The sequence below is a fragment of the Pteropus medius genome, unplaced genomic scaffold (assembly GCF_902729225.1).
Source record: "Pteropus medius unplaced genomic scaffold, Ma_sr-lr_union100, whole genome shotgun sequence".
NCBI classification, from domain to species: domain Eukaryota; kingdom Metazoa; phylum Chordata; class Mammalia; order Chiroptera; family Pteropodidae; genus Pteropus; species Pteropus medius.
In genome coordinates, this window is record NW_024354875.1 from 17,496,094 (window position 1) to 17,511,552 (window position 15,459).

At 40.5% G+C, this 15,459-nt stretch overlaps 1 protein-coding gene across 2 annotated transcripts in view; it reads right to left on the reverse strand.

Moving 5' to 3' along the window:
• CACNB4 (calcium voltage-gated channel auxiliary subunit beta 4) overlaps positions 1–2,888 on the reverse strand; it is a 212,717-nt gene extending 209,829 nt beyond the window's left edge. The window contains exons 1-2 of one of the 2 annotated variants that reach the window (XM_039855370.1): positions 2,478–2,888; positions 1,900–1,983 (exon numbers count right to left, since the gene is read on the reverse strand). In XM_039855370.1, the coding sequence (XP_039711304.1) occupies positions 1,900–1,983; positions 2,478–2,537 (144 nt within the window). In that variant the 5' untranslated portion in view covers positions 2,538–2,888. Of the gene's footprint in view, positions 1–1,899; positions 1,984–2,209 lie in introns of both variants that reach the window. The other variant, XM_039855371.1, reaches the window with a different exon arrangement.
• Between the last annotated feature and the right edge of the window lie 12,571 nt (positions 2,889–15,459).

The window sequence follows — 15,459 nt, forward strand, 5'->3', positions numbered from 1 at the left end:
GTTTTTTTTTTTTCAGGAAAAAAAAAAAGGAAGATTGTGTATACAATACAATCACAACTAACTCCTGAATTTAAATTAGACCATTTTTATTAAACTAACAAATACCAGTTCCAGAAAGACTAATAAAATATATTTGTTCTAAAAATCTGCATTGGCTTAACTTACTCCCAAAATTATTTAGCAAGCAATGCTTTTTACATTTTTAAGGCAACATATAGAAGCACTTAACTAGGATGTATTATACATGTTATCTCACTCAATAATTTATTGGAACAAATTGAAGAAAGAACATCAGAAAGAATATTGATTGTTTTGTGTTGGAAAAGTAAAGCATTAGTGAAGTGGTGGTGTAGATGAATTCAAAAGTTTTAGTCAAACAGTTCATGGAATACACTGCTGTATAATTAGTATTTCTAAGAATTTTGCAACAATAAAACACTACCCAAAATAGTCACCTATTTTTCAGTCATATAACTCAAAATTTTTTAAAGATGAAGAATGTCTCTGCCTTATCAAACAAGTAAATAATCTAAGCACTGCAAAGAGAACAGAATGCACTTTAGGAATGAATTCAGAATCCAAAATGTATTTATTTTAATAATGCACATGCTTACTACTCACTGATTAAAGAAAAATAGTAATAATGTTTCTGTAGAAAATAAATCTGCATAATAAATATCGTATACATATGCTTTACGGACTCTATTTAGGAGAAGTTTGAGTCCAATTTTTTAGTCTAATGCCCATTTGTCATGGATAACCTGTTTAAACTGATGAGATAATCTCTAAAGGAACACAGCAAAGCTGCCATCATGGGTTAAAAACACATTACACAATGCTCTAAGTGACCTAACGGGGAAAAGAACTTCCCAAGGTCACTCCAGCCGCCCACAGTGGAGCCTGGAATAAGAGCGTCTTGGTGAGAGGACCAAAGTCCTCCCAGGTCCCCCCAAACGCACATACCTAGACAGTTCCTATTCCAAAAAAAAGAGAGAGAGAGAGAGAGAGAGAGAGAGAGAGAGTGAGAGAGAGAGAGAAAGATCAAGGTGACTCATTTTTGCGTGATCTCTCTACCACCCAGAAGCTATGTAGATATGGTTTCATTTACAACACATGGACAGGACGAAAATTAACCAATTTCCTGGATCAAGATGAAAAGCACCTAAGCATTCAGCATAACCTGAGATCTTTCCCCCACACAACGCATAGGAGAATCACGCAAAAGAAAATCACTAAGAAGCAAACACTAAGCGTAGTACCACCCAGACCCTGGGAACTGAATGCTGGCCTTCCCTTATTTCGATTTAACCAGATTCGGCAGTCTTTCCCTAATTAAGAGAACCAAGGAACTGATCCCAAAGGAACTGAGGAACTGAGACCAAACTTTCTGCACAAAGTGTCTTTCTTTTGACCGGAACCCGGAGATCTTCCCCACGACCCAAACAGAGAAGAGTATTCGAAATAGGGCTAAATAGAGGAGATCCCTAACTTTCAGCCAAATCAAATCAGGTGCGCGGCCCCAGGGGCTTTGGTTACTCAGAAGCCAAGTTACGCATCTTAAAGACGTTTCCCCACGCACCGAAGATGCAACCAGAAATATTCCAGTCTTAAATTCAATGTCCCTGCCCTAAACCAGGTCTCTGCCGACGTGCGTCCACACGCACTACTAACTTCCCAGGGCGGTGCGGAGACGCCTGGACCCGAAGACTTCGCGAGCAGGGAGCGGAGGCAGAAGGACGCAGTCGGAGCGCCTGTCCCGCGCGGGAAAGAGGCGCGCGCGGAGACCAGACGCGCCGCTCTGGCGGGCGGGGTCTGCGCTCGGTCCCCAGACCCCCGCGCCGGGCGCTCGGCCTCCTGCCCAACCTGCTCCCGCTCCTCCGCCCCGCGCCAACCTCCTACCTGTCTGAGGATGAAGCTGGTCGAAGTGGTGCTGCCATCGGATCTTTTCAACCTGCTTCTCCGGGTCGTGGTGCCTCGGGCCACCTGGACTCGACACACAGGGCCAGAGAGAAGCGGGTGAGGACCGCAGCGTAGAGCCGGGCGACCATCCCCGGCTAGAGTCCGCCTCCAGACCAGCTCCCCAGGGTCTCCCAGAGCCCGCACCCAAGTCTCCTCCGCGGTCCCCAAATCCAGCCCCCACCCCCACCCACCCACCGCTAGCCTCGACAGCTGAAAAGATGCCCGAGAAGAGCAGCGCGCGAGCACCCACCACATCCATTAACAAAGACTCTCAGGGTGCGGGGTCCGAGTCCCCGGCATCCGCTGGGGAAGGCTGCGGGCTCCGGAGCGGGAGCGCAGAGACCGGACGAGGTGAGGAGGAGGCGGAGAAGGAGGAGCAGCGGGAGGAGAGACGGACGCGGAGGAGGGGTAGGGGAGAGAGGCCGCCGACTCTCGGGACTGGGGGCCCCGCACGCCGGGCAAGAAGGCGGGGCGCTCTCGGGCCCTGGGGAGGGGGGAGGCGGAGGAGGGGGCGGTACCTGCGAGGTGGGCGAGTGCGGCCCGTCCGCAGTCCCGTTCTTGGCGTAGGAGGAGGACATGGTTCACGGCCGCATGGCCCGCCCGAGAGCGGTGGGCGGAGGGCGGACGGGCCCCCGGGGTCTCGGAAGCGGGGAAAGGGAGGGGAAGGCGGCAGGACTTCCCCACCCGGCTACCAGACCGCGCCAGCTCCAGGCTCCCCTCCCGCACTTCTGAGAGCGCTTCCCCCGCGCCCGCAGCGGGGTCCCGGGCAGCGGCCCCCGCAGGGGAAGTTCCCGCCCAGGGGCTTCTCGGGATCTCGCCCACCGGAGTGGATGGGGAGAAGCGCTCTCCCACCTCGCGAGCGCCTTACATCAGAGCTCTCCAGAGGATGAAGGGAGGGGGAAATCGGCGGTGGGGGTGGGAGGATTAAAATAGTCTGCACAGTTTAAAATGAGACAAAGGTGGCACGGTCCAGAATCAGGGCTTGGGGAGGGACGCTGGCTGAAACATGGCAGAATGGGAAGAGCCGATGGGAAGGGGGTGCGATGTGTGTGGCCAAATGTGTGTGTGTGTGTGTGTGTGTGTGTGTGTGTGTATGTGTGTGTGTGTGCGCGTGCTCTCCTTGATGCTGCACTGGAATTTTAAAAGGGCAAGAGCTGAACCTTCCGCGACTTCACTTATCAGCCCACTGTGATAAGGCATAGGGTTTTGTGGTTTGTTTTTTATCCGTGTTTTTAATTGTTTTGCCAACTCTCGCCTCACAATCGCGAGCCATAGACATCCAGGCAGCCCCGGACACTCTGCCAGCCTGAGTCTGACAGGCAATGCAGCCCCACCGAAGAGCAGCTTGTCCTAAGGAGTTTTGAAGGTCATGTGAGACCTGCTAAAAAGCAAGAGTTTGGCCACGTGCCTCCTATTTCTATGCGGTTAGCTATTTTCAAAGGAGGAAAGCCATCCATGAAACCATATACAATCTTTGCCATTGTTGCAACCCTGGGCTTCCTCCTGCAGATACAGACAAGGGATTAATTTGAGATCAAATCAAGCGAATTGTGGAGAGGAGCAATTCGAAGTAATAAGAGGAAAGAAAAATACATGCGAATTCAAAAACAAAAAGACCCCGTTTAGTTATAGTTACTGTATGAGAAATCTATCTTTAAAACATGCGTAGTGTCTTAAATCACTAAATCAGACCATGTCACCTTGCATTTTAAGATTTTTTTTTAATGGAAACTGCCATGTTTCTTTTATAAACTGGTTGGCCTTATTGAAGGCCTCATTATATCTTACTAGTCACCAGACATTCACTGCCATTCCTATCCCCTTCACTTAATCCAGACCTTCATTTCTTTTTAACAGTCTAATAACTGGTCTCCTTGCACCCAGGCTCCCTACTGTATGTACGTGCGCACACACACACACACACACACACACACATTCACACACACACACATTTCATTCTATCTACACACTACATTTTCCTAAAATCTCTTTGCCCAAGTCACTCTTCTCTCAAAAGCAGCCCCCCGGATAGGGACCAAACTCCATGGTCCAACAATCGATCCCTCCTGCTCTCCCCTGCTTTTCTGGTCATCACCTCTTTTCTCCATACAGACCTACCAGCAAGCAGGCAGGTCTGCACATTATTGCTTCAGCATACCAAATGCAATCTCACTTCGGCAACTATGCCTTGGAATGCCCTCCTCCAACACACAAACACACACACACACGTGCACACACACACGCACACATGCACACGCACACACACAGTTTAATCTTACTCTTCCTCCAAACCTAGCTGAGCTCACTTCTCTCCCACAGAAATCTTCCCTGACCACTCCAGTTCTGGATAGTTTCTCATACCCCTGAAAAACGGGAGCATTTATTCTCTGGGCATTTAGTATAGGCTGCCTTAGTTTATTAGTTCTCTCTTTATGAAAATCTCCTAATTTCTAAAATAGATTTTTAGCTTTTTAGCCTTTATTCTTGTACCTCACATACAAGAGATGTTCAATAAAGTTTATGGGTAATGGTGTGTCTGCCAGTACAGAACTCCCTGCTTTGGTTACCATCATCGACTCAATCCATTTTTAGTTCTGAGCCATTTTCTTAGTTGATACTTAATCAATACAGAATGAATTATTATGTGGGCACCAGAATTTGAGTTTTCTGGTTTTCCGCTGCCCATATTCTCACTGAGTTATCAAAAAAGAATCTATAGCAGCATGACAATGAGGAGCTCTGTGCACCCATCCCACAGCAAAACTGGTGAAAATTATTATTTTTTTAAATCTCTGGAAATGGTCTTATGGGCACACAGCAAGAAAATTCACTAAAGCTCAGTAAGAAAAGTGAGTCTATGGTATTTGAACCAAGACCCCAGTCCCTCCCTCCTTGCTTCCGGTTAGCTCAGCAAGAGGGGAACTCCCCTCCACACTGGTGCAGCTTAGAACACAGGGCTCCCTCTCCCCTCAGTTCCCAGTGAGAGGTTTATCTTCTTTGGAGGACGGTATATCAGCATTTATCATCCTGACCTCAGATCCCTATTGTTGAGATTAAGGTCTCATCAAATACAGAGAGAGGCAGAGGCTCCCTTCCTTGGCCCAGCCCCCAACTGTGAGATGGAAGCTCTACCGTGGTCACAGCACTCTGAAAATATTGGGGAATGCCAGAAGACCTGAGATTGCTGCCCCTTCCTACCAAGCACTCAGCTTCTAAAGTGGGGGTGTCACTCAGAGAGAAAGGTACAAGGCTGTCCCTGCCTCTAGCACCAGAACTCAAAGAATGAAGTTAGGCCCTTTCCCATACCACATACAAAAATAAACTCAAAATGGACCACAGACCTAAATGAACAAGCTAAAAATATAAAACTATTAGAAGAAAACATTAAGGTAAATCTTCACAACAGAAATAGCAATGAATTCTTAAATGTGACACCAAAAGCACAAGCAACAAAAGAAAAATTAAATAAATTGGATTTTATCAAGATTAAAAACTTTCGTACTTCAAAGGGCACTTTCAAGAAAGTAAAAACAATGCATGGAATGGGAGAAAATATTTGCAAAGCATATATCTGATAAGGGACTCCTAGCTGCAATATATATAAAGAAATCTTAGAACTCATTAATAAGAAGACAATGCAATTTTTAAATTGGGCAAAGAATCTGAATAGACGTTTTTCCAAAAAAAGTTACACAAATGGCCGATAAGCACATGAAGAAGAAGCTTGACATCATTAGTCATCTGGGGAAATGCAAATCAAAAGCACTTTACATCTACCAGGATAGCTATAATCAAAAAGTCAGATAATAAGTGCTGATGAGGATATGGAAAACTTGGAACCATAATACACTGCTGAGGGGATTGTAAACGGTACAGCCACTGTACAACAGTACAATGAAAAACATTTTGGCAGTTCCTCAAAAAGTTAAACATAGAGTTACAATATAACCCAGAAATTCCACTCCTAGGTATATGCCAAGATAAATGAAAGCATACGTCCACGCAAAACCTTGTACAAGAATGCTCATAGCAATATTCCTAGTAGCCAAAAGTGGAAGCAACGCAAATGTCCACTAACTGAAGAATGGGTAAGTACAATGTGGTATATCTATAAAATGGAATATCCTTCTGCATTAAAAGTGACCGAGGTACTGACACATGCTACAGCACGGATGAACCTTGAAAATATGTTAAGTGAAAAAAGCAATCACAAAAAGTCACGTATTATATGATTCCATTCGCATGAAATGTTCAGCATAGAGGAATTTATAGAGACTAAAAATAGATTAGTGGTTGCTTATTGCTGGGGAGGATGGGGTGTTGAGGTGGTAGCTAGAGGTACAGGGCTTCTTTTTGAGGTGAAGAAATGTTCTAAAATTGATTGCAGTGATGGTTGTATATACCTGTGAACATAGTAAAAACTGCTAAATTGTATACTTTAAATGGGTAAACTGTATGGTATGTGAATTATCTCAATAGAACTGTCATTTTTTTAAAATCTTCAGACCTAATAAAAATTAACTCAAAATGGATTATAGATCATAGTGTAAAATGCAAAACTATAAAACTTCTAAGAGAAAAATAGGAGGAAATCCAAAGGACTTTGGGTTTGTTGATGAGGTTTTAGGTAAATACCACCACCAAGCCTGTTCCAAGAAAGTAAAATTAATATGTTGGGCTTTATTAAAATTAAAATCTTCTGCTCTATGAAAGAATGTTAAGTGAATGAAAAGAGAAGTCATAAACTGGGGATAATATTTGCGAGACACAAATCTGATAAAGAACTTGTAAATGAAATGTATAAATAAGTCTCAAAACACAACAATAAGAAAACAAACAATGAAATTTTTAAATTTTTAAAAATGAACAAAAGATTTGAACAGACACCTTACCAAAGAAGATACATAGATAGCAAATTAGCATATGAAAAGATACTCAACATCATTTGTCATTAGGGAGATACCATGATACCATTATAAACCTATCAGAATGGCTAAAATTTTTTTATGACCGACACTACCAGTTGTTAGTGAAGATTAGGAACAACAAGAATTATTATTCATTAGTGATGGAAATGCTAAATGGTACAGCCACTTTGAGAGAGAGTTGGTTAGTTTCTTAATAAGTTAAACATAGTCTTACCATACAATCCAGCAATCACGCTCCTAGGTATTTACACGATTGGTTCGAATACTTATGTCTACACAAGAACCAGCACACAAATGTTTATAGCAGCTTTATTCATAATTGCCCCAAATTGGAAGCAACCAAGATGGTCTTCAATAGGTGAATGGATAAACAAACCGTGGTAAAATCATACAATGGAATACTATTCAGTGATAAAAAGGAATGAGCTAACAAGCCATGGATAAACCTTAAATGCATGTTGCCAAGTGAAGGAAGCCAGTCTGAGGCTATATTCTGTATGGTTACATTTATATAAGATTCTAGAAAAGGCAAAGTTATAAAGACAGTAAATAAGTCGGTGGTTTGGGAGGAGGAGAGCTGAATATGTGAACCACGGGGGATTTTTTTAGGGTGGTCAAATCCTAAAGCAAACCATTCTGTTTGATACTGTAATAGTGGCTACATGACGCTCTGCATCTGTCAAAACCTATAGAAATTTACAGCACAAAAGAGAACCTTAATGTGTACAAATTTTTAAAAAATAATTTAGGAAGTTGGGAGATTTCAGGATAGAATGTGACAAAAGAATATAACTGTATTACAAATATTTAAAACAACTTCACCGAAGGGCATAGAGGCAAAGGGTGCTGGCCTAAGTAACTTTGGAAATGAGCGGAGTCTGTAAACTAAAGGCAAAAGGAACTGTGAATAAGCAACTGTTCATCAAGTTGTTCCCGGAGAGATATGGGTCAACAATTCTGAAACCACTATACATAGATACTGGAACTGAACAATTAAGAATATGGATGGCAGATGATAGGAGCCAGGTTTTCTACTGTTGGAGTAGAAGGTTACAGAGAAGACTAGGATGATTCCATAGTAATGGATTCAAGTCAGAGACATCGGTATGAATCCAATATAGATATAGATAGCTATATAGAGAAATATTTATAGATATGTATATATACACAAGTTAGTCTACATATTTTCTTACTTTCAACTGAGGGCCTAGAAATAACATTCGGTGGCAGCAGACACATCTGGTACCCAAGTCTTGGTTTCTAAAAACTGCCCTCTAATAAAAGAAACCCGAGCTTCCTGAAGAAATGGTTGATTCTAGGACTGGTCCAGGAAATAAATGAGATGAGCCTGGAGCATCTTATAGTGTCAGAAAGTAAGGAAGTGCTTTAAAAAAAAATAAAAATAAAAGAACAATGATCAGTGATATGTCAAAAGGACACAGGAGCAAATGGAAAAAGCTCCCAGTGGCCAAAATTGAAACTATTCAAGCAATAACATAAAATAATATTGGAATATATCCCAAAATATGAAATAAGTGTCCATGAGTCCATAGTGATAAAAATAAGTGATTAAATAAGAAATGGAAGAGAAGAAACAAAACTCCTATGTGGAATTCCAAATAATTTATGTAGATACTTTCCCTCCTTAAGTATGGGCTGTACATTAGTGACTTCCTTCCAAAGAGTGCAATGTAGAAAGAGTGAAGTGGAGAAACTTGACAAAAGCTACCTCAGCCAGGTAATCAAGATCAATATCAACAGTGATGTCAGGGTGGTAACTTACTCTTAATGTTACCTGAGGAGGGCACCCATGTGGCCTTCTTCCTTGAAACTCGTAACTTCAATCATAAGAGAAATGTCAAACAATTCCCACTTGAGGGACAGTCTAGAAACAGTGGTGACTGGTAATCCTCATAACTGTCAAAATCATCAAAAACAAGTAAAGTCTGAGAAACTGTTACAGCCAAAAGAAGCCTAATGGGTCATGACGACTAAATGTCATGTGGTAGCCTGGATGGGGTCCTGCAACAGAATGAATTGCCCAAGAGCAAGTAATCGCTATTGTACTCTTTCTTTCCTAAAACATTAAACACTGCTGAATCACTTTGTTAGCTGCAAATACTCTCTTCATAAACTTCATTCTGCCATTTAAAAAATATTTTGTTAAGTGCTTCTTACAGTTGAAGTCCTGTCTAAGGTGCTGTTAAAAAAAAAAAAAGATACGATTTGCAGAACTCACAGAGTTCAGAATCATTAGACAGTGTGTTTCATATTTAAAAATTAAATCATAGGATGTGGTTCCATACTGTAGCAGTTAGCACGTCTGCTTTACACACAGAAGGTCCTGGTTCACACCCCAGGGGAGCCATGGTCCATGGTCTACAGCCATGCCACCCTGAACAAGCCTGAAGTCTGATCTCGGAAGCTAAGCAGGGTCGGGCCTGGTTAGTACTTTGCTAGGGAGACCACCTAGAAAGACCAGGTGCTGTAGGCATAAATAATAATTAATTAATTAATTAATTAATTATTAATTAATCATAATACATTTTGGCTAGAGTCCATGCATCTAGGAGAATATCGTTTGTATTTTTAAGCTAAGAGTGTACACACATCACAATAGTAGCACATGTGCTTAATTACATATTATGGGTTTGTGGAATTAACCGTCTACATTTATGTCCAAACAACCCCAATGTAAATTTTCTGGGTTTTTGTCCTGGAGGATCTACTTTCTCTTGCCCTAAAGAATTTCTCCAGAATTAGCTTTCTCCCTTCCCCTATCCCCCAATGCTCTGATTCAAACATTGAAAATCTGTTCAAAAGGCATATAAGCCACGGACCTTCAGGATGTTAAAGACTATTATATTTTCAGAACTCAGATCCAAAAAAAAGTTCACTTTTTTAACCCTAAAAAACTTAAACGCTATAAAACCCAGTGAAAATGCTTTTCTCTGTGTACAATTTTAAAGGGTACAAATGAATCAGATAATAATGGAACTAATTTTTTAAAATCGAAATTTTAAGTGTAATTACTATGAAGATGACTCACACACATATTATAAAAGGGGAATTATATTGAGATGCTACCTATTAGCTAATTTAAATTGTTTATTCTTTCACTGGGCATATTTGTCATCTTTGCTTTGGAAATAAATAACCGTAAAAATCTTTTTTTTTTTTCTTAGGCGAGGCAACCCTTGATTGACCTCACAGATTGCAAGGACCTTGTCAGCTTACAATCCCTTATTTTTTAATTTTTTACGCCTACAGCACCTGGTCTTCCTGGGTGGCAGCAAACACATCTCCCAAGTACTAACCAGGCCTGACCCTGTTTAGCTTCTGAGATCAGACGGGATTGGGCTTGTTCAGGGTAGCATGGCCGTAGACCCCCTAAAATCTTAATGTATTACAGCGCTATGTAGCCCATGGTTTTGGTCCAGACTGTTACTCAGTTCTCCTTATCTTCCCATTCCCAGCTCTAGGCTGAAGAAGCAGCCCTGATATGGGACTTAACTAGCTCTAAAGAGAACGGAAACCAGAGAGCTGCAGGAATTTCATGTCTCTTTAAGCTTCTGCTTAGACTTGAGCATCGGTTGCATCTGCTCATATCCCGTTGGCCAACACATGACATGCAACACTACTCCAGGAGTAAAGAGCATGGGCAGACATATATGATCCTCTTAGAGAAAAGGAAAAGGGTAAAAAACTACAAACAATACAACCCTCCACATGAAGACTAACTAAACTACACAATTATAAATTTTGGTCACCTCTATCTTTCATCATCGTCATTCTACCATTTGTCGTGGTCGTCATAAATTATGCTAATTCTTTCTATAACATGAAAGGAAGTATTCTAAAAGTTCAAATTAAGGTGCTGAATTATGTCACTTAAATTCCAAATATATTCAAATTTGTTTTTCTACATTTCTGTCCCCAGTGAAGAACATAAGCTTATAGAGATTCAAAGTTGGAACTTGAATGAATCTGTACTGATTGACAACCAGTATAAACATGTAAGTGTGGAACATGGAAGTTGTGATATCCAGTATTATCGGGACCATTACATCGAATTTGCTTTTTTCTTAATCCCCATATTCTCTTGCTAATGTCAACTGCCCGAGTATCTGACTATGACTTTTCAACCTTCTAGGTTATTTATTGTTTTTCATAAATAACAATGGGACATGCCCCCTCCTCCAGCCCATAGCAAGAGTCTGTGATGTATAGTTTCCCACCACAAATAAGAAAGAAATGTTCACTGTGCTTCTGCCTTTGCTGCAATCTCTGGGCTCAGAGCAGAAAAATGAGCATCTTGTTCTGGAAAGCATCCATAAGTATTATTTGACGAGCACTGAAGACACGAAGATATTTATTTTAAAAAGAGCCACTGATCTTCTTGAAACTTAGATGGAACCCTAGCCCCCTTCTCTCTCGATAGTTAATATAATGCTATATTCCCTAGATTCTAAAACAACTTAGAATTTAAGATGCATCATTGACTGAATAGCTTTAAAGGAATAAAATGAAATCCTACAATACATGCTCATCAACTGTAATACATCCTGATTTCACACGTGTTAAAATGGAATGATAATGATAAGTAACAATCCCAAGGATAAGAAAGAGTCAAAGAAATTCATATTTTTTGAATGCTAGGCTGTGCAACTCTCTGCTAAATGTTTTTATTCTTCCAAAAACATTTCATGTGCCTATGCTAGGCCTTGGGGATACATCAATGAATAAAACACAGCTCTGAATTCTGAAGGAGTTTATAGACCTAGGGGATAGGAATGATTTTAGATACAAATAGCAAAATCCTACCAACAGTAGTCCAGACAAATAGGGGTGACAGATAAAGGGGTTTATTTAATTTTTTACATGTGAATAAGTCCAGAGGAAGATAGTCTAGAGTTGGTATAGGCATTTGCAAGTATCGTCAAGGAGCCAGGTACCTTTAATCTTCCTGAGCCATCATAACTTTCTTCCTCATGGTCACAATTTTTATCTCCTGACACTGCATCTGCCTGCTAAGCCAGGAGGACAGAAAAGAGCCAAAAGCCTTTCCCTTCAAAGTTTTTTCTTGCATCCTAGGAAGCCCTCCTCAAGAACTTTGACCTACATCTCATTGACCAAAACATGTCATGTGTACAGATAGTATGCGCATTATAGTATCTGACACAGAGGCAGATCATTCCAGTGCAACATGGCAACCACTGTAACAGTCACAAGATGCTACAGAAATCAGTGGTCTGGGGGCCAGAATCAGTGAAATTTGGGCTGACACTTGAAAAGACTGTTAGATAAACAAAAGAATTTCAGGCAGAGAAAAGTAACAAGGCCAAACACAGGTGTGAAAAAGCAAAATTGGAATCTGAGGAATTTTGAGTTGGGGGGTGGTGGGGTTGGAATCAAGCGTGTATGCAGGAAAGTGGAAGAGGTTAGGAGGGCTGCCAAGGGTGAGATGAAATGAAGACTACCTAATATGTGATTCTAAAGTTTGGCCCTTATCCAGAATGTAACAGAACCCTGAGTTCCAGTTAGATTTTTCTCAGCATCTTTGATTCTTGGAGAAGCCAGGCTACATGTGTATAGGCCCTGGGTCCCTAAGCTTCAATTCAGAACTACCCTCCTAGTTCTAATCAGCCTCAACTAGTTGTCACCTGCCATTTCTCCTCAGAACAGCTCCTTGAAATTTTGCTCTTTTCTATTCACAAAACACAGAACTCTGTGAGCTTCCTTAAGCTTCTGCTTTCTTTGATGTTTGACCCCTCCTCCTCACAGATTCTTAGAAGAGCCAGTCTGTTTACAGTAAGCTCTGGTCTCATCAGCCCAACTGTGTGACAGAGCTAATTGTACTACAACATACACATTAAATATATCCAGTGACTCTTACACTCTTCCTACATGAGTATTCTCACATCGGAAGGCATTTTATATCCAGATGAGCCCGTGGAGACCTCGTCAATCTCAGCGTTTTGTGGGAAAGGAAGCAGTTACAGGATATTACCTGATAACCTTAATACACAAGTATTTCTAGGTAATATTGTACTAATATAGGAGGGAAAAGCACATACTTGGGCTTCAGACAGAGCCTGGTTTCGAATCCCAGCTTCGCCACTTACTAGCTTGTGAAGATAACTTAATCTCTTCCTCTACCTCTCTCCCTAACAAGTGTTAAGAAAATTCAATGATAATGTATATGAAAATGGTTTTCAATCAAGTCAAATTAATGAATGCAAATGATGAATCAATTAATGAATGCAAATAAGTATTTTTTTCATCTGTCTCAAAAGTCAGACGAGACAAGAGCAGTTTGAAGCTTTTATCCCCATCTCTACTTGCAGGGCCTTTTCTGTCCCTCCTGAAGTGGCTTTAAAAAAATGTCCCAGTTTTAACAATCAGGTCAGATGTAAATATTTTCATTCTAGCCTTTATTGACTAGAAACTATAGTATGCTTATATTAGAGAATCTGAACAAGAGCATGCTTATTTGACCATGGAATAGCAATAGACTAATTTGACTTTGAATTTATTTACCACGGTTAAAAGCACACTTGGACAGGTTTGTCTCTGTGGCACCTACTATAGAATGGCACACTCTACATTCATTCCCAATCATCTTCTCCCCTGCCTTCTCTATATTTAGAGGCTGAAAAGCAAAATACTCATTTTCCCAGATTCGCTTGCCGCTAAGGATAGCCTTTTGACACAGTTTTGACTAATGACATGTAGGTGAAAATCTCTAGTGGGTTTCTCAGGAAGAAATATGATAATTATTTTTGGCTGGGGTTTTTAAGTCCCATTTTTCTTTTTAAACTGCACTTTTCACAACACTTGTCTGAAGTTACTTGGAAAGTAAAAAATCTGTGGCAGATAAAAACCATCTCTATGTTGACACTTAACACATCTGTTCATGGGTATCTATTCACCGCTGGGAGCTATAGATAGCACTGACTCCCCTTTAGGCGCATGATAGAAGTGATGAGGGAAAACAAGGCTGTCTCCTCTTCGAATGACCAACTATACAGATAAGGGGTTGATGCATCACTGTTGTACAACTTAGGTCCGAGAACTGACTACCATTAAGGTATGTTATCGCAGTGTCAAAAAGTGGCTGGTGAAAAAACAGTCTCTTCAACAAATGGTGTTGAGATAAACTACCTCATGCGAAAGAATAAAGTTGGAGTCCTACCTCGCACCATGTACAAAAATTAATTCAAAATGGATCACAACCTAGTTATAAGAGCTAAAACCATAAAACTCATAAGAAAACAGGAGAAAATCTTCATGATCTTGAATTTGGCAACGGACTCTTAGATATGGTATCAAAAGCATGAGCAGCAAAAGAAAAAATAAACTGAACTTCATCAAAATTTAAAAAATTTTGTGTATCAAAGAATATCAAGACAAAGAAAACCTACAGAATAGGAGAAAATATTTGCAAATCATGAATCTACTAAGGGTCTAGTATCCAGAATATATAAAGAACTCTTACAATTCAACAATAAAAAGACAACCCAATTAAAAAATGGGCAAAAGGCTTACATAGACATTTCTCCAAAGAAGATATATATACGAATGACCAACAAGCATGTGAAGAGATGCTCAACATAATTAGTCATTAGGGAAATGCAAATAAAAAAAACACAATGACATACCACTTACCATCTACTAGGATGGCTGTAATTTTTAAAAATAGGAAATGACAAGTGTTGGTGAGGATGTAGAGAAACCAAAACCCTCGTCATTGCTGGTGGGGATGTAAAATGGTTCAGCTGTGCAAGTTTGGCATTTCCTCAAAAAAGTTAAACATAGAATTACCATATGGCCCAGTAATTCCACTCCTAGGTATATATATCCAAAAGAATTGAAAATTGGTACTCAAATACAAATACACACACATTCATAGCAGCACTATTTACAATAGCCAAAAGGTGGAAACAACCCAAGTACCCATCAATAGTTGAATGGATAAACAAACTGTAGAACAGGAACCTCATATACTGTAGTGTATGTGGGGATGAACCTCAAAAACATTATCCTAAGTGAAAGAAGACAGACACAAAGGTCTAATTTTGGAACTAGAGGTGGTGATTGCACATTTTGAATGCACTAAATGCCACTGAAACATGTTCACTTTGAAACAGAAAGTTTTATATGATTTCACCTCATTTTTTTAAAAAAGATAGCGGGCTCCCTTGACCCAAATGTAATCAGTAGAGGTCACTAACTTGCTGTAAACACATTGGAAAACTTTTATTTTTCTCTTTAGGATATTAGTGTAAAATAAAAAGAACATGAAACTCCACTCTTCAATAGGTTTTGTGAGGAATATCCATCTAGTTTTTTTGTTTCTCTTGTTCCTCTGCTTGCCTTTAACATATCCCTTCAATACCCACACTCAAGATGATCAGAAGAGTGGATAGCAAATGTATTGTTATAATCTTGTGAACACCTCTGGCATAAAGAAATCAATTATCGAAATGTAGATGTGATAGTAAAATCAATAAAAATGGGAATAACTGGCATTTTAGTTTCATCCACACTTCATTATTGTTGAGAAAAGATA